This window comes from Protomyctophum parallelum, assembly GCF_964188405.1.
Source record: "Protomyctophum parallelum genome assembly, chromosome: 16".
Classification (NCBI taxonomy): Eukaryota; Metazoa; Chordata; class Actinopteri; order Myctophiformes; family Myctophidae; genus Protomyctophum; species Protomyctophum parallelum.
In genome coordinates, this window is record NC_139711.1 from 42,911,114 (window position 1) to 42,935,033 (window position 23,920).

Here is a 23,920-nt window from a genome sequence, read left to right on the forward strand (position 1 = left end):
CGGGAGCGGCGACCTCCGCTGGTTGTTTCAACCCCCGGCACCACCAGCTCATGGCGAACAAGTTTGAGCCACAGGTGGACGACACTGCCATTAGATGTGTCGAGGCCATTCTCCATTTCAAAGCGATGGATGGTTCCCAGTTCGATCCCGGGCTCCCCCAGAGTTAGCGTCAAAGTGTCCTTGGGCAAGACACTGAAGCCCTAATTCAGTGGTTTTCAACCTTTGTCATACATCTAGGCCCATTATTACTTGCACGAGCAGAGCGTGCGCAAATACTGTTTTCAGCTGCGTATGTCGTTGACACCCTCTGCCAATCAGGGCAGTGCATATGTCGGCGACACCCTCAGCCAATCAGGAAGAGGCGTTTATCTACAACAAATCCATTTCTGCCTGGCCAACATTTATACAATGAGAAAAAAAAAAAAAAAGAGGACAAAAACAAACTGAGAGTTTGTGAACTTGCCGATTGGCCGTTGCGGTAGAATGTCAATTTGAAGCTATGATTCCCTGCTTTCATACGGCATGAAAAAAACGATCAGTCAGATTTAGTCACATTTGTGGAACGTTAATTAGGTGTAAGAACACCTTAATGCTTACGTTTTTTTTAAACATTTATAGGAAAGGAATTTTGTTTTCGATTGGTGTACGTTTTATTTATTTCTTTTGTTTATGGGGGGGGGGGGGGGGGAATCTCGCTCGAGCCAGCCTGAGAAGCAAATCAGCCAAACAATCACAGGCAACAGGCATTCTGATTGGCCAGTATGAGATGATTCATGATGATGTATGATGATAATTCCGCTAAATATGTGGAATATTAGTGCTGCCAGAATTGTCCAAAAATTACATTCGGATATTCATTTCAAAAACCCACGTGGATTCGAGCAATTCGAGCCAACACAACGACTCGTGTTACATGCTGTAATGGGAGTTGCCGACAGATTGAGCTGCGCAGCTCTGTCTGAATCAGTGTTGAGAGAGGACTAATGTCCTCTTCCTCATAGTGTTCTTACCCACAGTGGGGACATTTCCTGCTGGTCATGTAGACCCTCCAGAAGTTGTTTATCAGGCTGGCTTTCTTCTCAACCCGATGTTTAGTCTGTAAGACGCACGCACGCACGCACACACACACACACACACACGGACACACACACGAACGTTAGTATAACTATACTTGTGACTGAGCGCATCAACATTCAAGGACCGCGAGTGACATTCTTACAATTGTGCCATTTTTTACCCGTAAACCTGAAGCCGAAAATAGCAGATCTACAAGCGCAAATTGTGATGCAAAGCGACCCGTTGTGAGCTTGGAGTTCTGGTATTTTGTTTTCAAAAACGTTTAAAAGTTAAAGTTTGTCTGTGGGGTTCATTAACCCATTCAGGGCGGGAATCCCTTTTGGTGTTTTAACCCATTTTGACGTAAGTTCGATTCTACAAATGTCTTCTAAATCATGACAGTTTTCGGAACAAAACTTTGTTTCTATGTCTGTGGTTCTCAAACTATTTCATGTCAAGGACCCCATAATTATATGTAATTGGCCCGGACCCCAATCTCAAAATATGTAGTTCTAGGGACCCCCCCAGAAGCAAAGAAAGAATATATATTCAAACAATTAGACGACATTTTCACGACTTTTCTAAAATAGCATACCTACAAGCTTGTAGCGTGACACTCTGTGCCATGCTATGAGCTTGTAGATCTGCTATTTTTCAATAGCATAATGCAACAACATAATGCGGGTTAAAGCATTATGTTATACTTTAGCTATTGAAAATTGGCAGATCTACAAGCTCATAACACGGCACAGAGTGCCGCGCTATGAACTTGTAGGTCTGCTATTTTTGAAAGATCGCAAAAATGTGGCGCAAATTTGGAATATATATATATTTTCAGAACGAACGTTTTTAACTAAAATCTTTGCTTCTGGGGGAGTCCTCTGCATGGAACAACATATTTACAGATGGGGGTCGGCGGCCAATTACATATCATTGTTGGGGTCCTTGACATGAAATATTGAGCACCTCAAAACTGTCAAAACTGTCAGGATTTTGAAGATTATTTTATTTTATTTCGACGTCAGGCCTAAATGGGTTAATATCAAACCAATGAAAGTGTTAACAATAGCTATGCAACTAAAAAACAATTATTCAAAAGAAAGGTTTGGAAATGTGAAAGGAGCTTGTAGGTCTGCTATTTTTGAGAAAAAAATCTAAGAACGACTGACATGGAAACATAGCTTTTTCAGAACACTGTCAGGATGTAGAAGACATTTTTAGAATCTGATCTCAGGTCAGAATGTGTTCCGTACTGACCGGGTTGCTGGCGTCTTCTGGGCTGGACGTTGCGATGATGCTCTGTGTGAACTCCTCCAGAACCTGGCTGATCTCATGTCCGCTGGCCTTCTTGTTCACCTCCAGGAACTATAAACACACACACAATCATGTTCTATTCATATTTGTAATGTGGGTTATACAATATACATGTATGAGGCCTCGTCTAAGCCCTTTTTGGGCTTCTTGCACGCCTCCTGGCACTTTTTCTTTCATATTTTGCATACCGTTATTTGTATTTTGTGCCAAATAAATCACATTGAATCAAACGCCGTATTAACGGTTTAGTACACTCACTCTCAAAGAGTGCACGAACAGACTCGTAACCATTCATTAAAACGTGATCCGAGGCAGAAGTTTTAAATGATTGATTTAGCCCATTTTGGGGGGGGGGGACCCCTTTTGGTGTTAGCACTATGTTATGCTTTAGCTATTGAAAAATAGCAGATCTACAAGCTCATAGCGCGCCACCGAGTGGCGCGCTACGAGCTTGTAGGTCTGCTATTTTTGAAAAATCGAAGAACGACTGACTTTTTCAGAAAACTGTCGGGATGTAGAAGACATCTTTTAGAATGTGATCTCAGGTCAGAATGGGTTAAAGTCATGTGGCCCACCTTGTTGAGGACGTTCTCGGCCTGGTAGACGTCTCTCAGCGGAGCGCCGTGGTCAAACAGCTTCATCTGGCTGAGCAGGAGGTGGACGGAGGCCCGCGGACACGTCAGCATGTGACAGGACAGACACGAGCCGCGCACCAACAGGTAGAGTTTCTGACGGGAGAGGAGAGGGAAATAGACAGGGTTATAGGACGGGTTATTGCCATACAAAAGTCATTGGTGTTTATCATCTGGTTATAAACAGATGTCGCAGTGTGTGCGTGCGTGCCAGTGTTGTTTTCGTCGACTAAAACTAAGACGAAAAATGTTCGTCGACTACCTATCACTGACTAAAACTAAATAAAAATTAATCTATGATGACTAAAACTAAGACTAAATATACTGAAAATTTCGTCAACAAATAAAAACTAGACTAAAATGTTAGGAAGGGACTAGTGGACAAGAGATCCAGTTATATGCTGGGTTGCATGCTGAAAATAGCGTGACGCGTTGCGAGATTGTAGATCTGCTATTTTCAGCATGCAACCAAAGTGTAAAATATGTCATTACAACGACATCAAGGCCCGCCAAAATACATTTTAGTCGACTAAATCAACTGTAGATTTAGTCGACTAAAATCTTATGACATTTAGTCGACTAAAACTAGACTAACACTAAGACATTTCCAGGTGACTAAAATGTGACTAAAACTAAATGAAGTTTCAGTCCAAAGACTGTGACTAAACTAAAATTTAAATTTGTTGCCAAAAACAACACTGTGTGTGTGTGTGTGTGTGCGCGCGTGCATGCTTGCGTGCTCTTACATCAAACAGCAGTGGGTTGTAGACAGGTAACGGTAACTCCACGTGACCCAGATGTCCAGGACAGTTGTTGTAGTCCTGACAGCATGTTGAACACACCTGGAGGAACACCATCACAGTACTATGAACTACAAACCCATTCTGACCTGAGATCAGATTCTAAACGCACAGAAGAATGGTGGTTCTTTAACGCATTTTGACCCGAGATCAGATTCTAAAAATGTCTTAAATCCTGACGGTTTAAAAAGCTTTTTTAACCGGCCCACATGTGCGTTCCTCGACCATGCACGTGCACAGACATCATTACAGCATTACATTCACAGAAAACCACCCAATGATAGAACCGCAGAATTTGATTAATTGCCGTTACTGCTATATGTTTAATTGAAGAATTTCTTAATGACTATAAAGATCCCTAATTATTTTTATCATTTTCACCTATATGCCCATACCAGGGCTTGACAGTGCGACTAGGTACTCTACGAAGAATAGCGCTGTGCGAGTTGTAAAATTAAATGTGTAGCACCGGTGCGACTACAGAATTTGACCATTCAATCGTGATAAAGACAAGGCTCTGATACAGCAAGTGCACATTCTATAGTTGCGGTTCTTTAACATTTTGCGGTACCTCTTTGTTGTCGGCAGGACCCAAGGCCAGGTCGTACAGGCCGTTAGCCGCTACGTTCCCAACGCCGTCCAGGAACCTGAAGTTGGTGATCAGCTTCACACTCAGCTTTCTGTTCAGGAAACACAGAAAACACATGGTTGATACACATTGGATTAGCTTTGTTTGATCACTAATATAGATGATTTGATTTGTTTACATCCGGATACCCCGTCCAGGACTGGTTTCAGACGCGCCTTCTCGGGAGACTTGGCTCAGATCTGAACCCATTTGATGTGGCCCATTGCGACCGCACGCGCACGCCCTGACGTCGCCCCCAGGAAGGGGTTCGAACCCACAACCTTCCGCACGAAAGGCATATGCTCTATCCGGGTGAAGTACTTAGCTTAGACAGTGTTTGGTTTAGACTAGTCATTGGTTAGACTAGTCATTAGTCCTACAACTACAACCAGCAGCGGTGGCCGAACGGTTTGCGGAGCGCTCTTGATATCGGAAGGTCGCTATAGTTCGTATCCCCGGACCGGCACGTTAAAATTACCACCGCTGAAGTGCCCTTGGACAAGGCATTGAACCCCTACCATGAAATGTTCTATGAGCAGGGCCTGGCTGTAAACAAGTTCTTGAGCTTTGTCCAGTTACCCTGGGTAAACATAGTACCTTTCCTTTCCTTACCTATCTCAAACCCTCACCCTAAACCTAACCTCCCACGGGGCAGCACACCTAAACCTAACCTTAACCCATGTCTAACCAATGACTAGTCTAAACTAAGTATGCACCCCCTCTATAACCACTACACTATCAATATTAATGGAGATAAACTATTTTGAGATCTGTGTGTGTGGGGGGGGGGGGGATACACATACTAATCAAAATAGGCCGTATTGTGAGGTCCCTTTTCGTTCAGGTCCGTTCCCACGGAAGGGGGACTACACAATTTTTTCTCCATAAAAGAGATTTATAGGTAGAAAGTACTAATAAAAAAGTTCTACTCGTCCCGCCCTGCAGTTATTTTATAATCCGCGAATTAAAACGGGACTATTTCTTACAAGGCGTAATAATATGTGCAAGGGGAGTGGTGTTGTTTTGGTCACGTGGACCAATCGCGTAGCAGCTTTATTCCCTTCCCATAATAATATTAGAGTTAGAGCAATGGCGGCCACCAGTTCAACCAGCCAAGAGGGGAGAAATAAACCAAAACAGCGGGGAAAAGTGCGTAAAAGGGAATCAAAGGACTCTAACGAGGACGCTGTGTTTCACGCCACGTGTTACTGTCGCTTTATTTGTAAAAGACGATTGTGTTTGGCCGAGAAACGCTGCACACAGACGGTGCAGGGGGAAGAAGGAGAACGCTGCCTCGGACAGTCACGTCCCTTCTGCTGGCCATGTCCTTCCAGCCATCTGCATCATTTGTGGACAAATATATGGAAAACGGAAGAAGCTTTCACAAGCAGAAACAGTGTCTGTCAGGTAAGCGACCACCCTCCCTCTCTCTCACACACACACACACACACACACACACACACACACACACACACACACACACACACACACACACACACACACACACACACACACACACACACACACACACACACACACACACACACACACACACACACACACACACACACACACACACACGTTAACATTGGACTGGAAAATGCATGCCAGTTTTGGACTGTGAAATATTGATTATGACGATAACTGTGCTACCGGTATTTACATACAGACCTATCATTTTCCCATTAGATCAGAGGTCTTTGATGTGCTGTGTTTGAGGCCAAGGCTTTGTGGGATCACTCTGTTGAATATGTTGAATATCATGTCTTTTTGGGTAAGGAAGTTTGCAGATAGAAAGGCGGTGGTCTTGTGATGTAGTGCATTTATATATTATTATATTATATTATACTTATCATTGATAAAAGTGTTTATCTACAGAACAGAGACTGAAACACTGCTGATTGAATTACTACATTATTAGGAATGCATGGAGGTCAAGGGGGCAGGTCACTGTTATTTACAGCCCCCCACCCAACACACACACACACACACACACACACACACACACACACACACACACACACACACACACACACACACACACACACACACACACACACACACACACACACACACACACACGTACAGAGAGAGAGGGAGCATTTTCTTTTATTGCCTTGATCTCCTTGCCCCCCCCCCCCCCCCTTCACCTATTTCTTTCTTGTAATAACCATATAATGGATAGAAGATACAAAAACAAATTTCACCTACATTTTGAATTGTAAATGTGTGATACTATATATATACTCTGTATTTTGGCTGTCTTTAGATACAATGTTGACAGCAGACACCTTTGCACATGTTAAGTATTTTTTTTGTCTGTGTGTGTGTGTGTGTGTGTGTGTGTTTTCAGAAATTAACAACCCTTTGCTGCCAGCTACAACATATTCTGCGAACGAGTCATCCTGAAAATGAACCAACTAAGGAAGAAGTTCATAGACATTGTTAAGAAGAATGAGGATATTGATGCTTCAGACTACAGGTAACTGTGTCCTTGACAGTTCAGTAAACAAAAAAGAACCTCTTTCATACTGAAAAGTTTCAATTTTATTGATTTATTCGCTCACAAGAAAGGCTATGACACTATGTTTAAATTGATTTGTTTCTCATTGTGAAAAAATCCCTTTATTTATACATTTGTGCCCGTCTTTTTCTATATTTTCATTTTGCAGGCAGGATAAACTGAAAAGGCGGTTGGCCCGTGATTTCCCCCAGCTGCAACACGCAACATCTCTGAACTAGTTTTTGTTGAAACATTATCAGCAGATATACTGTTAGACAGGCTATCCATCACACGACCACAACTGAGTCAACCGAGGTAAGCCAAGCTGAAAGTGACAATGAACACACATCTGGACAAACTACAGAGCACACAAGGACACTGTATAGTGCAGGACTGATATTGAACTTGTAAATGAAACTCCCGGTATGAAATTCCCTTGGCCTCCCACAGCAGAGGATTTGAATGTCTCTGAAGCAAAATCTGTTGTGCCAGTTGAACTATTCAATGTAATTTCCTGGATTATAGGTGCAACAGAGGAACCAACACTAGACTGTTATGTTGATATTCCTGAAGATGTGAACCTAAAAGTTTTATCTGTTTGTCAATACATTGTGCATCTAAAGGTCGGAAGCAGATGCCTAAGTCACTGTGTCTTGGTCTAACTGTTCGCCATTTAACAGGTTCATCCAATGTTCTGTCACTACTGAATAGATTAGGACACTGTGCTTCATGGAACACAGTTGTCAGTCTAGACACTAGCCTAGCTCAACTACAACTTCTAGAGGGCAGAGACAAAATTCCTAAGGGGTTCTCAAAGAAGGCACCTACCATATACTGGTGTGGGATAACATTGATTTTGGGGAGGAGACACTGTCAGGTTGTGGAACTACTCACCATACAAATGGCATTATGCTACAAAGTTCTGTTGTTGAAACAATGTCTAGACCAGACAGACAGCCACTGCCAAAGTCAGTTTACACATTGAAAGCACCTCCTACCTTCAACACAATCCACAGTCTAAAAGACAAGGGCCACAGAACTTGTTTCAGGATGCAAGGTACAAATCATTCTGTACAGCATCATCAGCTTTGCCAGAACTGTCCATTCCCCCAACAAGTGATGCTCTCCACCAACATTGCAAAAGGGCAAACTACCAAGCAGCAGTGATGACTGATGAGACGTTCTCTGACTAGTAGCATGTGTGCTCCTTCACCCATTGGCAGTGGATGGGGCATGGAGGATGGGGAGTTAAAAGTAACATGGCTGACTAGAAATCCTGCCCCTGATAGTGTATTGCAGGTAGTCCACTGTAATTGTAAAAAAGCAAATGTGAGACTGAAAGATGTTCATGTATGTCTGCAAAACTGTCTTGCACCACCCTGGGCAAGACCTAAGCTGAAAAGACTATCAGCGGAAGTTACGGGATTTTAGCGGAAGTGAAATCGTTGATGCTTTACAAATCAGTTTACATTCTCCGCGAATGAAACAAGTGTTGTGATTGGTCGGGAAAATATCGTATCCGGGGGAAATACATTCGACGGCTGTTCCGGAGGATACAACCGCTGATAGCTTCTCTGCCTTAGGTTGTGACCAGGCTTTTCTTTTCGCAGATAAGTAAGCCTGGGACCGAGGCTAGTCTTGCACTGATTTATGTCACTGCCAGGACTGTGAAAATGTGTCAAAGGAAACAGAAGAAAGAGGTACATGGGATGATGACTGATGAAAGTGATAGGGATGAGTAACCCAACATGTTACCATGTAGGCCTACTACTTGTTTTGTTCAAGAATTATTAAGGTGTTAAAGAATTGCCACACTGCCTACATCCATTTAAATGCAATGCATAAATGCAAACAGCACAGACTACTTACACAGCCAACAGAAGGTTTTTATTGTGATGCATTTGTATGCTATTTTGTATTTTCATATATTTCCTTGGGGGGGGGGGGGGTTGGATGTACAAATGACAGATGCTGTGACACTTTGCGGAACTTGTAAATAAATAAATGTTTCATACCATATGTTGTAATAATTCTGACCTCTAGTACTTTAATTTTTAGTCTTGTCCATTTCTTTGCATTATTCCAATTTAGGGGGCGTGGTAACATTTTGATAGATTTTCTGCCATGTTGGTCCAAGGTGCCCTGATTTTCTTTTCTACCTTTCATTACACATTAGGTTGAGACATTTTCTATGTATGAAACATAAGCTCTTGGCACAATTTACTGTGTAGGTTTCATTGTACTGTGCGGCAAACACTTAAGTTGAAGCATATTCTTTAACAAATATGCTACATTTCATGATATAAATTCACATATGAGTAAACTAAAGGCACCAATACTTATGTCAGATGTTATGTATATGCATTTGACATTTGAGAAAAAAATTGTGCTGCCAAAAACACATTTTACAAGCAAAAACAGCAGCACACGATTTTCGTTTTTTGGTTATACACTGTTTATACATTTATGGCTTTAAAAAAAAACAGCAGGTTTTTATGAGTAGAACTTTTAACCCAAAGTCTAGAAGGGTATTATCTATGAAAAAATGCATTGAATGCGTAGTTCGCTTGACATGGGAACGAAACTCATTTTCTAAGCACTTTTTCATGGGTCCCAACACGGCCTAAAACTTTTGTTTTCTACTATGAGATGCCCAAAAATAGGGACGCCAGGTTGAAATGGTGGTTGAAATGTTTAGACTTTGCCTCTGGAAATGGGAAATGAGTGAGCACAAAATATGGATCTATAGTGAATAAAGAATAAATAAATAATTCATAACTTATTGTGTAATAATAATTTAATTTGTCACCTTGATCATTTGCCAGATTACTATAGTTAACACTACAATCTCAACATTATTGACTCGTCACTTGGATCTCCATATATGGACTGGACCAATACCGACATCATCGGGTGACTGACTACACATCTACGTCTGACATCACGTACTGTTACTGTATATGACCTCATCCACCCAGGTTCTACATCACGTACTGTTACTGTATATGACCTCATCCACCCAGGTTCTACATCACGTACTGTTACTGTATATGACCTCATCCACCCAGGTTCTACATATATAGACCTGAAACCCACTGACATCACGTACGGTTACTGTATGACCTCATCACCCACGTTCTACATATATGGACCTGAAACCCACTGACATCAACCGGATCTCCATACATGGAAAGTGACGACACATCACTGTCAGTGATTCACTGACAGCAGGATAACCTGAATAATATAAAACGGAGCTACACTAACGCAAACCAACGCATTCAGGTACATGCAATGACCTCAAATCCCCAGAACCTCCTACTGACAGGACAAGATACAAGACACAAGACACAGACCTCTTCAAGACTCTACCTTCAAGGCCTTTGACCTTCAGAAGAGGATCAGGAATCAGATCAAGAACACCTCAACCCATACGAGCAAATTGGTATCTCCTACACTCCACTCAAGGTATGACTAACTAACTATAACTAAACATAACTAACTATACTTAAGGTATACGACACAGATACCTTATACCAGTGGTTCCAAAACTGTTTCGTGTCAAGTACCCCCAAATCAACATTTCTTAGGCCACGGACCCCCCTTTTGAAAACATATGCCAGTGACCCCGATAAGGGAGGATTTTTTTTACAGCTCTAGCAGTGATTCCGAAACATATTAATGTCATGGACCCCCCCATGTTTCACACGCATTATGCTACGGACCCCCGATTTAATGGCATTTCTATCTCTGGTACCCCAATTTATATTATTGTAAAACCACTGTTAATTTAACTCTGAGAGTTACACTTTGGAATGGTCTTCCACTCCACATAAAGGCTAGCCCCACCCTGGAGATTTTTAAATCCAACCTGAAAACACACCTTTTTAGTCTGGCTTTTAATACAGTGTGAAGTTGAATGTTTATTGTTGTTCATTGTTTTTGTTGGCCTGTTTTTTCAATTGTATTACATGTTTTATCATTGCACTGTGATAGACTACGCTTGGGGCCAACTGCTGTTGTTTTTAAATGTGCTATATAAATAAAATTTGACTTGACTTGACTTAGGCCTACTACATGTATCACACGCATCAGCATGGTATTTTTCAAGTTTCAACATACATTTGACTGCATACATACAGTACACAGTACAGCCTAAAAAGTGCCCCATCTTGTGACAAAACGCATGTACTACACACAAACACTTTCCTGCTCCATCACTGTATGTTTAAGTAATAATAGCAGTTAAATGCTGTGCATTGAACGTGCCACCATGCAGTTTCAACAAATGTTACATTCTGCAGGTGTTTTAATAGAAGCATAATTGACATTAAAACGGAGGTTTGGTCTGACAAGTGAATTCTGGTATGTTGTCGCAGTCGCACATGTAGTGTCCGCTGAGCAAAAACACAGTAGCCTAGTGAAATTGATAATAACACAAATAATAATTAATATTCATATTTATAATAGTTGTGTACTGTAGCCTATACTGTATGTAAATATATAGTCACACAAGCAGGACATGTCTGGACTTGTCTGTTGTCAGAGAGACAGACAGACAGACAGACACACTATTTGGAATGAAATCCTCTGCGCCACAAAATCACACACATAATATACAACATGTGCATTTTTGCACATTAATATTCATTGACCAAGCACGCGCACATGCTGTTTTGAAACTGTAGTACAGTAGTAGTATAGTAGAATAATGTGATCATGTGTTTGTTGTTTATTAGCATTTGAAGCTAACTACAGTCTCTAACTCAAACTCACCTAATCTCCTGGGGGGTGTACATGCCGAACGACATGCCCTCCATGCGCCTCCACGGGACGTCCTTACCGAACAGCATTGTTATTCTCCAAAACAAGAATACTAATAATAATGTTTTTAGGCTTTATTATTCATAATAATGTATCATATAGACAGTTGAGCGGCAGAGAAGTTGAGAACACAAACAAGTCTCACTCTCTCTCTGTCTGAAGTCAGTCCTCCTCGCCACCACCACGCACACACGTGGGTTCAGTTCAGTCAGTGAGATACTTTTAGCCGATCTACAAGCCCACATGGTGTCGCATCTACGGCCATTCTACAACGCTCTGTGGGGCTTGTAGATCGGCTAAAGTTCACTGTCGTACGGGCGAGCCATAGATCAGACCGTACCACTGTGCTCAAGTCAACGGGGGGGGGGACGGGGGGGGGGGAGGGGGGTAGATAGGACGTCTGAAAAAATATTATTCAACAATGCACACATATATACATATATATGTCAATGTAATTTAATTGTGTTTAATTACATTAGTTGATATTACCCGGAAACAATAATTAAAGCCCCGTAAAACGGATTTAATCGTTGAAAATGTAAACCCCCCCCCCCCAGGCTACTTGGTTGAGTCCTCCCAGAGTGCCTCGGTGCAGTTGGATCCAACATGGCGGCGGCAGGAGGCAGGCATGTAGGACACTACCTGTACAACAACAGCAGGATTCTACGACTTAACAACCTCCAACTGAGGTAGGACACTCGTTATTACATGCTTACAATTATTATTATTATATGTTGTGTTGAGGTTTGAATAGGAAATAAAATGCTGCCTTAATTATTGGGGCACTTGTGTGTTTGTCTGACAGCAAGCATCCTCTGTCTGACAGGAGGTCATACAATAAATAATATACATTTTGTTTGTGTCACAAAACTGCTTAAGTTTAACAGAAGAAGGGAGGAAGTGGGGCGGGGATAGTCTCACTGCCTTTCTTGCTCCTTATTAAGCAGAATACATTTTCAGGTTGGTCAACTGTGTGTGTGTGTGTGTGTGTGTGTGTGTGTGTGTGTGTGTGTGGGGTGCACAATCACTGTATTAATTGTCTCTAGGAGCTTTGTTTGGAGTCCTGTCACGAGACAACAGACTGCCACAGCTAAAACAGGTAAACATACAATGCATTGTTACAGCCTCCAAACAAAATATGCAAAAGTAATATAAAGTGGCTCAAATTGGAGACCTCCACATAAAGAAAGACAGAGTGTACAATGTTTTGGAGAGTCCAAGCTCCTAGCTTACCAATACAATGTTTCGTGCAACATTTTCGAATAAACTTGAATTCAGATCATTGAACTTATAATATGCAAACAAAATACAAATAAGCAAACAACTAGAAGTATATACGGTATATTTAACATCAATACATGAGAGGCTCGAGAGCATTTAACGTCAGTTAAGGTCCTTGCAGACTGGACGCGTTTTTCGGAAAAAAACAGCGGAGAAACGTTGCTAAAAACTGTACCTAGAGGGTATGCATTGCACATGCTTAAAGTGAATGGCACATCAAGTGGCAAAGCAACAGGCAAAGTGAGTTGTAACATTGTTTAATGTTGTTTAATACAATCAGATAGGACTTTTCTGTTTGGATGTATGGGCTGTCAAGGCCAGCAAGTCGTTTTCTTGCCACTTACGTAGTAGGCATTCCTGCATAACTTCCGGCTTTGATTATGTCATACCCTCTATATATACAATTAACAAGCAAACAAGTTTAAAACAAAATACATGAACTGAATGTTTTATTTTTTTTAAACTGCTATTTTAGAAGCTCAGGCTGAAAATGATCATCTTTTTGGTCATTACACTGTGTGATCAAAACAATCAAATAATGTCGTCCAAACCGATATATATTATATATATATATATATCGCTCAAGTTGGGCGTTAATCATTTTGATTCTGATTCAAATGATTGTGTGATGATTGAGTGACGCCAGTTGTGCTTCTGCTTTCACTTTCACAGAGTACACCGACACCATCGTCATTCCCAGGAAGAAAACATGGTATGTATGGGGGGGGTGTGTGTGTGTGTGTGTGTGTGTGTGTGTGACTCTGGCGTGGTGCTTTTCAACCAGGTGGTCCCCAGCTATATGATGGAGAGTTGGTAACCAGTGCAAAATGAACCCTTATTTGGTTTAATTTGACGCTCTCAAGAGTTACATTATTGCTAAACATCTGCATTACTTATAAGTCTACACGAAGTCTGCAAGAAGTCTACACAGTTGGAGAATGTAGAAGAATTGTTATTTTGAACAAAGTTTGCCTGCTGTCTCTCTCCTATGGTACAACATCAATACAGCATGGAATGGTGGACAAAATGGCATATAATTTTTTATTTAACCTTTATTTAACCAGTAAAAACACATTGAGACTGAGTCTCTTTTGCAAGTGGGAACTGGCCAAAAGGCAACAAACAAAACAAAATGTTCCAAGCCTTGGGTCTGAGAGGCTAAATGTCATCAAATGGTGGTCCGTGGCTCAAATGCCCAACAAATAATGGGCACTTGATATGAAAAGGGTTGAAATGCCAAAAAATGACATTCATGACGACGGCGGAGAATAATAATGGTATTATTATTTGTATCGTGGTCCACTCCACTCCTGGTCCACTCCACTCCTGACTCCACTCCATGTTTTCATTTCATTCAACAGGAACAAGGAGGCTGTTCTGCAAGCACTGGCCTCTACTGTCAGCCAGGTATGTCTGTCTGTCTGTCTGTCTGTCTGTCTGTCTGTCCGTCCGTCCATCCATTCACCTGTCTTGTGTGTGTGTGTGTGTGTGTGTGTTAGGGCTGGGGCGGTATGGGATTTTTATTACCGCGGTTATTGCCGCCCCCCATACCGCCGGTATGGCGGTTATTACCGCCCCCCCCCCCCCAAAAAAAAAAAAAAAAAAAGGTTTTTTTTTTTTTTTTTTTTTTTTTGGGGGGGGGGGGGGAATAATAAGAGGGCTAATAAAAGTTACTGGTATGGTGTGTGTGATATTAATTGTGAGATTACCATAATGACGGTAATCATTAAAGGACCACTTTTGAACCTATCTTCATATAATAGGTCCTCACTAATAGTCATGATTTGTATTGAGTTGTGCTTGAAATGTAGTGTAATTCTGCAAACTGTTAATAAATATTTTAATCAATCAATCAATCAATCCTTGTTTGTGCCGAATCTGGGTTGCACATGGTTTTTTTAACTCCCTCTGGTGTTGTTGTGTTGCTGGCATGATTAGACTGACTGAGCGTCACTGTTTATTATGATACACTTTTCATTTCATAAAAAAAAATAAAAATCATTTCATTAAAAAAAAAAAAAAAAAAAAGAAACTTTTTTTTTTTTTTTTTTTTTTTTTTTAACCGCGGTAATGAACCCGATACCGCGGTATGCGTTACATACCGGCGGTATGGCGGTATTGCGGTTATTGCACCCAGCCCTAGTGTGTGTGTCAGGCTAATGTCCTCTTGTCTCTCCTCTACTCTAGGACCATACAGCGTACCCATATCACTTCCAGGATGACGCTTACCTCTCCCCAAGGACTTCTGCAGAGTTTGTATGTCAAACAGCATCTATCTGTCTGTCTAGAACAGGGGTGGAAACAGTGTTTTAAGGATGGTGGTGTGTTTTCTGTAGCTAAAAACAGTGTCTTAAGTATGGTGGTGTGTTTTCTGTAGCTAAAAACAGTGTTTTAAGGACGGTGGTGTGTTTTCTGTAGCTAAAAACAGTGTTTTTAAGGATGGTGGTGTGTTTTCTGTAGCTAAAAACAGTGTCTTAAGTATGGTGGTGTGTTTTCTGTAGCTAAAAACAGTGTTTTAAGGATGGTGGTGTGTTTTCTGTAGCTAAAAACAGTGTTTTAAGGATGGTGGTGTGTTTTCTGTAGCTAAAAACAGTGTTTTAAGGATGGTGGTGTGTTTTCTGTAGCTAAAAACAGTGTTTTAAGGACGGTGGTGTGTTTTCTGTAGCTAAAAACAGTGTTTTAAGGATGGTGGTGTGTTTTCTGTAGCTAAAAACAGTGTTTTAAGGACGGTGGTGTGTTTTCTGTAGCTAAAAACAGTGTTTCAACACAACATCTATCTGTCTGTCTAGAACAGGGGTGCTACTGTCAAAGCTTTTGGATTGATTGATTGAAATATTTATTAACAGTTTGCAGAATTTACAGTACATTTCAAGCACAAACTCAATACAAAGACTGTTAACTGTGAGTGGACGACCCAATTAAGCATTACACTTGTTTACAACAGGGTCCACATTGTTCAATTCATCAAAACATTTAGAGACATACAAATAGACATTTCTATGTAGCTAAAGAACAGAACAGGAATTCATCATATAGGAAGCAAAAAGGGAAAAGATACATATACAGTGAGGGGAAAGGGGGGGGGGGTGGTGGGGGGGATTCAGATTTTACAGAGGCCAGTTTCGAATTGCAGCCATCCGTAGGTGCCCTTTGAGAGCGGTTTTGAAGGAGTCAAGGGATTCACATGTCTTAATGACTGTTGGTAGGGCGTTCCACATTTTGGTGGCATAGGAGCGAAAATAATTTAGTCCCTTGTTTGTGCCGAATCTGGGTTGTACATGGTTTGTTGCACTCCCTCTGGTGTTGTGGGTGTGGACTTCGTTTACATTAAGGAAGTATTTAGACAGGTACATGGGTATCTTGGTGGTGTAACGAATCTTGTGGACCAGACCCATAACTACACATAGCTACTTTCAAAACGACCGGGTCAACAAGATCTACCCAGCAAATAAAAAAACTATTATCCCATTGCTGAAAATAGTTTAAAAATGTACTTGAGGGGGCTTTGGATTAAATAAGACCAATGGAATGGGAAATAGAGGGGGACAAATGGAAAGGGTAGTTTCTTTTGGTATTTGACTTTTTAATGCTACTGATGGTTGCACGCAACAATTTGAAAACAAAGTATTGCATTGTGTGTGTTTGAGCTGATAGGCCCTTTCTTATGTCAATCAAGTCATTAAAATGATATATATTTTTAGGGGCATCGTGGTGATCTACCTGCAACCTGTTGTGATCTATACTGGTAGATCGCGATCTACCTTTTGGGCACCCCTGGTCTAGAATGTCAGGGACGTAAACACATGAATACCAAAGGGGGCTTCAGCCCCTGCCCTTTTTACCCGTCTGTAAAACAACTGCCCTCTCCAGACCACGAATGCAGCATTTACTACATGGTGAAAGAAATGCAAATGCCCTCCCTCTCCTTTCCATGCCATACCGGAAGGCAGCGTGTCGTTACACACCTGCATCTCCATTCGATAAAGAGTGCCTCGAAAATAGCTGATCTACAAGCTCTCAACGCATTGCGACGTGTTGTGAGCTTGTAGATCTGCACATTGTTTTGTCCAAAAGTGCCCTCTTTTTTCAGCCCCTGCCTCTATAACCCATTTTGACCTGGGAACGATTCTACAAATATCTTCTACATCCTGACAGTTTTCTGAAAAAGCTATGTTTCCATGTCAGTCGTTCTTCGAATTTTTCAAAAATAGCAGACCTACAAGCTCGTAGCGCGCCACTCGGCGCGCTATGAGCTTGTAGGTCTGCTATTTTTCAATAGCTAGATGTAACTTTGTGTAGATCCTAGCTACTGTATCTGTTGTCTTATAGTCTTCTGTCTATGACATACATACAAGGTACAAGGTCTACCGTATATCCACTGTCAGTCACATCTTCTGTCTGTCTGTCTCCCTCTGTTCTGCAGAAGCTGTATTCTCTCTCTCAGGAGTCCGGCAAAGCTGCGGCCAAGTACTTTATCAACACCAATCCAAAGTTCTTCACTAAAGACTTTGCTGAACCCCACATACCGGTAAGAGAGAGAGAGAGAGAGAGAGAGAGAGAGAGAATGCTCACATTTACAGTTAGATTATTTTCAGCCGACCTATATGATTTGCAAGATGTTATGCATGTTACGCCAATCATACACAGGGGGGCGCCATTGTGCAACGATGAACATTTAGGCATAATCATTATTAATGTCCGCCCGTATGTCCAAAACTATACAAGCTCAAAACTATACAAGCTCAAAACCCCCTTCCCCCACCGCCACCCCACCCCCCTTTTAGCTTGTAGATATGTTCATTTCTACGCTGTAGTATAATCCATTTGAGTGTTAATTCACAAAAAAACACTAAAAGTTAGAACATGTATATAAGAGCTAGCTTTCTGCTCCGACAGTGATGCTATATTACCTTGGTGTGTGTGCGTTTGTGTGTGCGTGTGTGTGCGTGTGCGTGTGTGTGCGCAGTGTCTGATGCCAGACGCGGTGTCCCTGCGTCTGGAGGAGGTGAGCGAGGAGGCGTTGAAGGAGAGGATCAGCCTGAGGAAAGTCACGGCCGCCGTCGACCTGTACGACCAGCTGCTGCAAGCTGGTAAATGGTGCCTTTATATAGAGCTGCATCTAACCCATTCTGACCTGAGATCAGATGGTAAATGCTGCCTTTATATAGAGCTGCATCTAACCCATTCTGACCTGAGATCAGATGGTAAATGGTGCCTTTATATATAGCTGCTTCTAACCCATTCTGACCTGAGATCAGATGGTAAATGCTGCCTTTATATAGAGCTGCTTCTAACCCATTCTGACCTGAGATCAGATGGTAAATGGTGCCTTTATATAGAGCTGCATCTAACCCATTCTGACCTGAGATCAGATGGTAAATGGTGCCTTTATATATAGCTGCTTCTAACCCATTCTGACCTGAGATCAGATGGTAAATGGTGCCTTTATATAGAGCTGCTTCTAACCCATTCTGACCTGAGATCAGATGGTAAATGGTGCCTTTATATAGAGCTGCTTCTAACCCATTCTGACCTGAGATCAGATGGTAAATGGTGCCTTTATATATAGCTGCTTCTAACCCATTCTGACCTGAGATCAGATGGTAAATGCTGCCTTTATATATAGCTGCTTCTAACCCATTCTGACCTGAGATCAGATGGTAAATGCTGCCTTTATATATAGCTGCTTCTAACCCATTCTGACCTGAGATCAGATGGTAAATGCTGCCTTTATATATAGCTGCTTCTAACCCATTTAGGCCTGACGTCGATATAAAAAAAAAAAGGTCTTCTAAATCATGACGGTTTTCTGAAATACCTCGTGTTTCTGTATCAGTGGTTGCTCAATATTTCATGTCAAGGACCCCCAAAAATATATGTAATTGCCTACCGAACCACCATCTGAAAATCTGTTCCAGAAGCAAAGATTTGAGTTAAAAACGTTGGCTCTGAAAGAATATATATTCAAAGATTTGCACCACATTTTCACGACTTTAAAAAAAATAGCAGACCTACAAGCTATGAGCTTGTAGATCTGCAATTTTGCAATAGCTAAAGTATAACGCAACGCTTAAAACACCAAAAGGGGTTCCCGCCCGAAATGTGTTAACCAAAGCGCTTCACGTAGATTGTGCATTACATTCACCCATTCACACACACACACACACACACACACACACACATTCATACACCGATGGCGGAGGTAACCATGCAAGGCACCAACCTGCACATCGAGAGCAATGTAGGGGTTTGGACGCGTCTTTGCTCAAGGACACTTCGACACTAACTCTGGGGGAACCCGGGATCGAACTGGGAACCTCACGGTTCCCATCCGGCTGTTCCCATCCGGCTGTTCTACCGGCCACTCTCTAGTCTCTACCCCCTGAGTCTCTACCCCCTGAGTCTCTAGTCTCTACCCCCTGAGTCTCTACCCCCTGAGTCTCTAGTCTCTACCCCCTGAGTCTCTACCCCCTGAGTCTCTAGTCTCTACCCCCTGAGTCTCTACCCCCTGAGTCTCTAGTCTCTACCCCCTGAGTCTCTACCCCCTGAGTCTCTAGTCTCTACCCCCTGAGCCGCTGCCGCCCCGCTAAGTATTCAAGTAGTCAGTCGGCACGACTTGATTTCAGTCGGTTGGATTCCATGAAAGCCAGCTTTGTCTTAAATAATACAAGCTAAATAACGAAAATGACCGAAAATAGCCAATCTACAAGTTCACGACAACACATCGGCGTGGTCAGACTAGCCATGTAATGAATTGAATGGAGGGCAGCGCTGGCCTAAAGGTTTGTAACCCAAAGGTTTGTGAAGCTACAGGGAGGAGTGACCGACAGTATGAAGGCCTTTTCAGACGGGGAGCGACTGATGGTAATTCATTTTTCAATGAGAGGCGGGTGATTATGTTTGGAAGGTGAGGGGCGCTGGGCTGGCGCAAGTGGGCGCGGTCCCGTGAAATTGTCGCGCGAGCGCTCGTCTGTGCGCTACGTGTCCTTTAATAACCCATTTTGGGGCGGGAACCCCTTTTGGTGTTAGCATTATGCTATGCTTTAGCTATTGAAAAATAGCAGATCTACAAGGTCATACCTACGAGCTTGTAGGTCTGCTATTTTTGAAAAATCGAAGAACGACTGACATAGAAACATAGCTTTTTCAGAAAACTGTCACGATTTAGAAGACATTTTGTAGAATCTGATCTCCGGTCAAAATGGGTTAAACACACACACACACACACACACACACATGCACGTGTGCGCCCGCAAGTCCGTGTCATGAAGCTGTTGTCTCTCCAGGAACGGCGGTCTCCTTGGAGACGACCCATGACCTGCTGGACCTGCTGTGTCTCCACGGTGACAGAGACCCCATGCCGGAGGACGGACGGCCAGAGACGGAGGAAACGGTGAGCTTGGAAAATCATTTCCACGGCATCAAAAAAACTGCCACCAAAAAAAAACGTTTTCGTCGACTAAATTAACCATAGATTTAGTCAACTAAAACCACCTGACATTCCAGGTGACTAAAATGTGACCAAAACCGTGCGTATACGCCAAAATAGGTGTGCACGCCGAAATTACCGAAGTTTTCGGCATTTACCATTTCCGCCAAAGCTTGAAATTGAACGTAGAACAGCGGAGTGTTTGACCAGCTGAGAGGCTGTCACAGGCATCTAAACATATGTTTTCACTCCTAAAATGTTAATATAAAACGGTATGTGTAGCCACATGTAAAAAAAGAAAAAGAGAGATTTCCAACTTACAATATAACATGTTTACAATGTATTAGTTTGAGCTTAATCAAACAGTGCTTTACTGGCCTTGTTATGCGAGCACACTTGTGAGATGGAGGACGGGACCGCGGCGTGTGTCGCCAACACATACCAGCACACATGCAAGCGGCAAGCCTTCATCCATATGTTTATGATTCGTTCATCAATGATCAAATCACTACATAAACGTTGATTATGACTGCCTTGGCGACATGATAGCCTATCTCTCATGCAGGCATCACTCACCCACAGACAGGACTTATCACAGCAGTGCGCAGTCTCACGACATCGCCGTGCACTGCGCACGAATGGGTAAAATTAATATAGGCCAGCCCAAACGTATTCCATTCATGGCGATGCGATGTCGATGTGTCATGTAGGTGCGTGCGTGTGTGGACATGACAGCAAGGCAAGTGAGGTGAGAGGGAACAGGGTACACCTACAACTTTATTTAATTCTTGCAAGTGTTCGTTCTTTATTTATTTAACAACACACCAGTTAGTTGGGCTTGCAAGTTGCGTGTGCGTGCGTGTGTGTGTATGAGAGGGGGGTGAGGCAAGGCACGGGAGAAACTTATTTTTCCCTGTAACCATGGTTTCCAGTTGTTCATGTCACAAAAACGAGGCGAGGCTTGATTTCATAGGGCGTGCCAGATAGATTTCAGCCGTCACATTTATTAACGTCGGAACGAAATGAAGGAAGAATCAGCTGTTTGTGATCACTTTATAAATGCCGTGGCGACGTGGGTGTACTACGAAACCCACACTCGAATTTGAGGCAGATTTGACACTCGATTGATAAATGAGGGCCTATGACTAAAACTAAAATCAAATGTTGCTGCCAAAAACAACACTGGTGGCTGGTGCTGAATGTTTAGCTCAGGTTTAGGGGATGGAATTGGAGTGAAACGTGATGTATAATAATAATAATAATAATAATAATGATGTATACATCACGGTTGTGTTCCAGTGCAGTACAGTGAAGTACAGTGAAACGTGATGTATACATCATGGTTGTGTTCCAGTGCAGTACAGTGAAGTACAGTGAAACGTGATGTATACATCATGGTTGTGTTCCAGTGAAGTACAGTGAAACGTGATGTATACATCATGGTTGTGTTCCAGTGAAGTACAGTGAAACGTGATGTATACATCATGATTGTGTTCCAGTGCAGTACAGTGAAATGTGATGTATACATCATGGTTGTGTTCCAGTGAAGTACAGTGAAACGTGATGTATACATCGTGTGTGTGTGTGTGTGTGTGTGTGTGTGTGTGTGTGTGTGTGTGTGTGTGTGTGTGTGTGTGTGTGTGTGTGTGTGTGTGTGTGTGTGTGTGTGTGTGTGTGTGTGTGTGTGTGTGTGTGTGTGTGTGTGTGTGTGAGAGAGAGAATGAATTTTTATTTTCGTGTCTTGTCGTTAAGACCCATCCCTTACGGGATTGTAAGACACCAACAACATAAATAAACAATATCACGTTCACTTCCCACACAGAAGTTACACAAAGTATTTGATCAAAACAAAAACTGAAGCATTATCAATTATCATAAAATAAAATACATCACATATAAGTTTTCTTTGTCCTCCGTATGTCCAAAGCTTTCTCTATATATTCTGCTAATGCAAATATCTTTTGTTCGAAAATCCATCTCAGTCGCTCTGCATCACTTAACCACATCAGATCTATATTTTTACATCTGTTAAATAACTTTTGACGTAGCTCATGTGTGTGTGTGTGTGTGTGTCCGTGCCCAGGCCCAGGAGGAGTCCGGGGAGGAGGCGCGGAGGAGGAAAGGGGGCCCCATCAGGCCGCGTCGGGGCCCCTCAGAGCCTCCGCCGTGGAAGGAGAGCGACAACAACGCAGAGAGGATCTTCAACCTGCTGCCAGAGAGAGACACAGCATGTTACTCTGCTCTGATCAGAGGCATGGTGAAGGTAGGAGAGAGAGAGACATTCAGAGGCATGGTGAAGGTAGGAGAGAGAGACATTCAGAGGCATGGTGAAGGTAGGAGAGAGAGACATTCAGAGGCATGGTGAAGGTAGGAGAGAGAGACATTCAGAGGCATGGTGAAGGTAGGAGAGAGAGACATTCAGAGGCATGGTGAAGATAGGAGAGAGAGAGACACAGCATGTTACTCTGCTGTGATCAGAGGCATGGTGAAGGTAGGAGAGAGAGACATTCAGAGGCATGGTGAAGGTAGGAGAGAGAGAGAGAGACAGCATGTTACTCTGCTCTGATCAGAGGCATGGTGAAGGTAGGAGAGAGAGACATTCAGAGACATGGTGAAGGTAGGAGAGAGAGAGAGAGAGACAGCATGTTACTCTGCTGTGATCAGAGACATGGTGAAGGTAGGAGAGAGAGAGAGACATTCAGAGGCATGGTGAAGGTAGGAAAGAGAGAGACATTCAGAGACATGGTGAAGGTAGGAGAGAGAGAGACATTCAGAGGCATGGTGAAGGTAGGAAAGAGAGAGACATTCAGAGACATGGTGAAGGTAGGAGAGAGAGACATTCAGAGACATGGTGAAGGTAGGAGAGAGAGACATTCAGAGGCATGGTGAAGGTAGGAGAGAGAGAGAGAGACAGCATGTTACTCTGCTGTGATCAGAGGCATGGTGAAGGTAGGAGAGAGAGACATTCAGAGGCATGGTGAAGGTAGGAGAGAGAGACATTCAGAGGCATGGTGAAGGTAGGAGAGAGAGACATTCAGAGGCATGGTGAAGGTAGGAGAGAGAGACATTCAGAGACATGGTGAAGGTAGGAGAGAGAGACATTCAGAGGCATGGTGAAAGTAGGAGAGAGAGACATTCAGATACATGGTGAAGGTAGGAGAGAGAGACATTCAGAGGCATGGTGAAGGTAGGAGAGAGAGACATTCAGAGGCATGGTGAAGGTAGGAGAGAGAGACATTCAGAGGCATGGTGAAGGTAGGAGAGAGAGACATTCAGAGGCATGGTGAAGGTAGGAGAGAGAGACATTCAGAGACATGGTGAAGGTAGGAGAGAGACATTCAGAGGCATGGTGAAGGTAGGAGAGAGAGACATTCAGAGACATGGTGAAGGTAGGAGAGAGAGACATTCAGAGGCATGGTGAAGGTAGGAGAGAGAGACATTCAGAGGCATGGT

General features: G+C 42.6%; 2 protein-coding genes across 2 annotated transcripts in view; one reads left to right on the forward strand and one right to left on the reverse strand.

The window, feature by feature from the left end:
• polr1a (RNA polymerase I subunit A) overlaps positions 1 to 11,864 on the reverse strand; it is a 67,398-nt gene extending 55,534 nt beyond the window's left edge. The window contains exons 1-6 of the mRNA XM_083786361.1: positions 11,710 to 11,864; positions 4,374 to 4,482; positions 3,749 to 3,844; positions 2,946 to 3,098; positions 2,314 to 2,421; positions 1,011 to 1,096 (exon numbers count right to left, since the gene is read on the reverse strand). Coding sequence (XP_083642487.1) covers positions 1,011 to 1,096; positions 2,314 to 2,421; positions 2,946 to 3,098; positions 3,749 to 3,844; positions 4,374 to 4,482; positions 11,710 to 11,786 — 629 coding nt within the window. The 5' untranslated portion in view covers positions 11,787 to 11,864. The remainder of the gene's footprint in view (positions 1 to 1,010; positions 1,097 to 2,313; positions 2,422 to 2,945; positions 3,099 to 3,748; positions 3,845 to 4,373; positions 4,483 to 11,709) is intronic.
• A 493-nt stretch (positions 11,865 to 12,357) lies between these two features.
• Positions 12,358 to 23,920, forward strand: part of ptcd3 (pentatricopeptide repeat domain 3) — a 40,079-nt gene continuing 28,516 nt past the window's right edge. Inside the window, exons 1-9 of the mRNA XM_083785869.1 lie at positions 12,358 to 12,446; positions 12,804 to 12,856; positions 13,711 to 13,750; positions 14,400 to 14,445; positions 15,226 to 15,294; positions 17,462 to 17,566; positions 18,005 to 18,128; positions 20,325 to 20,431; positions 22,551 to 22,730. Of these exons, the coding sequence (XP_083641995.1) occupies positions 12,364 to 12,446; positions 12,804 to 12,856; positions 13,711 to 13,750; positions 14,400 to 14,445; positions 15,226 to 15,294; positions 17,462 to 17,566; positions 18,005 to 18,128; positions 20,325 to 20,431; positions 22,551 to 22,730 (807 nt within the window). The 5' untranslated portion in view covers positions 12,358 to 12,363. The remainder of the gene's footprint in view (positions 12,447 to 12,803; positions 12,857 to 13,710; positions 13,751 to 14,399; positions 14,446 to 15,225; positions 15,295 to 17,461; positions 17,567 to 18,004; positions 18,129 to 20,324; positions 20,432 to 22,550; positions 22,731 to 23,920) is intronic.